General features: G+C 46.4%; 1 protein-coding gene across 1 annotated transcript; it reads right to left on the bottom strand.

Annotated features, from left to right (window-relative positions):
- Positions 1-513: 513 nt before the first annotated feature.
- LYZ (lysozyme) lies at positions 514-1,870 on the bottom strand. Its single transcript, XM_009867714.1, has 4 exons — positions 1,717-1,870; positions 1,228-1,386; positions 937-1,015; positions 514-574 (listed from the first exon to the last, which is right to left on the bottom strand). The coding sequence occupies exons 1-4, from the start codon at positions 1,868-1,870 to the stop codon at positions 514-516; spliced, it is 453 nt and encodes a 150-aa protein (XP_009866016.1).
- Positions 1,871-2,338: the final 468 nt, after the last annotated feature.

Below are 2,338 nucleotides of genomic sequence, written 5' to 3'. Positions count from 1 at the left end.
CCACCATACTGCCCACTGCAGCCAGCAACCGTGTCCTCGTTATAAGGCAACTGCAATTTTTCAAGTATTAGAACTAATACAGCATGCGTAAATTTTCATGGTTTTTTACACTCAGATAAGAAAGAACAGAAGGATGAAAGAAGGTAAGGCACAGACAGAAGGAAGATGGGAGGAAGGGAGGGATGAAGGAGAAGAGAGAAACAAAGAGAGAAACCCTAAACTTTGATCAGGACAACAAAATCTTGAGACAGTAAATGGAAGTAAATGGCTGAAACTCTACCTGTAGTGCACTTCTGCTGAGCTTTGCTTCTGCTAAGCCATCAGCCTTTAAGTTCTTCACTTGCGTTGCAGTAGTGCGAAGCCCTCGTAGCGCTAAATATAGCCACCATCCTTTCTGCATTAATAATAAGCTGCTTTTAATTCCCCACACCCACCCACTTGCCCTAAGCTCCGCTCCATGCATGCTCATGCTTCACCACTGGTGATGCCAAGAGTTGCTGCTTGTGGAGTGACTCAGCAACCCTCGACGTAGGGACTCAGGTTTTTCCCCTTGCAATGGTTTTCCCAGCCATACCTAAAAAAGAAATACATGATATAATTTGAGGAGTTAAATAATGTTTGAATTGGTTATAAAACCAAACTTGGTTAGTCTTTGAGAGATGGGTAAAGAAAACTGGGCGTGAAAGATATGAATGAATGAAAATTCCGTTAAGCTCAATCAAGGTAGCTGGGGAAAGGAAACAAAAGGCACAGCACTGGGAGGGGAATCTAGGGAGTTAGAGCAGATGCTGGGAGCCAGGACTCCTCAGTTCTCCTTTCTGTGCCAAACTTTACCAAATACAGCTTCTCACACGTTGCTTCCACCCACCCAGTCAATGACAGGACTTTTTCTGTCTCTGCTCACCCTTCTTCAGTGCCCACTGCAGGTATCCTTACCAGGGAGTGAGACCATGAGCCTCTTGAGAAATCTTCTTGGCACACTGCATATCATCCTCGATATTATCGTCTTGAAATTCTGAAGACAAGGGAGAAAAGGTCAATATGGAGGAAAGAGAAGGAGAGGGGAGTGCAGGGACAGAAGGGCAGAGGGAAACGTGTTCATCAAGAAGAGCAGGTGAGGATACTGAGCACCTGCTTGGCACCTGCCTGTACCTGATGTCCCAGTCAGCTCAGGGTGCATTCATAGTGTGGACAAAGAAGGGCTCTTTGTTCTCTCCCACCACTTACTTGAACAACTGGTATGGCAGGCGTTCTTGGATCCACGGGTCTTGCCATCCTCACACCAGTACTGGCTGTTGATCTGAAAGATCCCGTAGTCCCGACTCGCACCGTTGTCATGAAATGCTTTAGTATTAAAATTGCTCTCGTGTTGCACCAGGCAGATCCCTGCAGAAGGAAGAGAGCCCAGACAAGTATGCTCAGGTATGCTCAGGGTAAATAAGCAGAAAGAGAGATGAAGTGATCAAAGATGAATGAAGAGCTGGAGACGTCGTTAAAGTGGTGATATCGTAAGTCTGAGAAATGGATGGATAAATACTTGGAAGAATAAAGCTCTGTATAGGTATTTGTTGTGTAAGCAATAGAAGGGGGCAAGGAAAAGGATGAGGAAGAGAGAGCTTAAGTCAAAGTAATGGAGGAACAGAATAGTGGAAGATTACAAAGAAGCTGAGAGGGACAAGGGTGGTACAGGCACAGAGGTGCAGTGGGAGCTCTCACAGTCAGCTACAGTTTTGCCCATAAAGCCCGCAAAGCTGTGCTCATGTAGGGTCTTCACCAAGTCACATCGGGAGAAGATTTTTCCCTGGGTGCCTGGCAGAGCCAGGCCAAGGAGGACAAGAAGAAAGCCAGAAAAGAGCATCGACTCCCTCATAATGCCGTCCACAGCAAGGAAGTGCCAACACAACTTGATTTGTCTGTCTGTCTGTCAGGACTGCTCTTAATGCCAGCCTTTTATCCCTCCTTCCAGGAGGAGGACCAACTGGCTAGCCAAGCACTTCTGGGAAGTGTGGGAGGCCCTCACAGTGATAAGCCAATAAGAAGTGGGCTCAAAGCCAAAGACAATTCCTGGAGGATGCCAGTACCTATTTCAGTAGCCCTGGAGGCTGGGGCAAGTGCATGCAATCGATATCCAAAGGCCTGAAGACAAAAGTTGCTCCAGGAAAAAAATTTAGGGGTAGCATTGGGATCATGGTTATGGCCACCGCAGGAGTTGAGTTGGGATTCACCTACGAGTTAAGGCTGCGAAAACCCCAAGAGTACAGTACTGTAAAGGACTGAGTTTTCAACTAAATTACAGTTACTTATGGATTTGGATGAGCCTTAGGTTTATTCTGTTGCT

The sequence above is a fragment of the Apaloderma vittatum genome, unplaced genomic scaffold, assembly GCF_000703405.1.
Source record: "Apaloderma vittatum isolate BGI_N311 unplaced genomic scaffold, ASM70340v1 scaffold36794, whole genome shotgun sequence".
Taxonomy (NCBI): Eukaryota; Metazoa; Chordata; class Aves; order Trogoniformes; family Trogonidae; genus Apaloderma; species Apaloderma vittatum.
The sequence above is the reverse complement of the archived record's forward strand: the minus strand, read 5'-3'. Positions and strand labels throughout refer to the sequence as shown.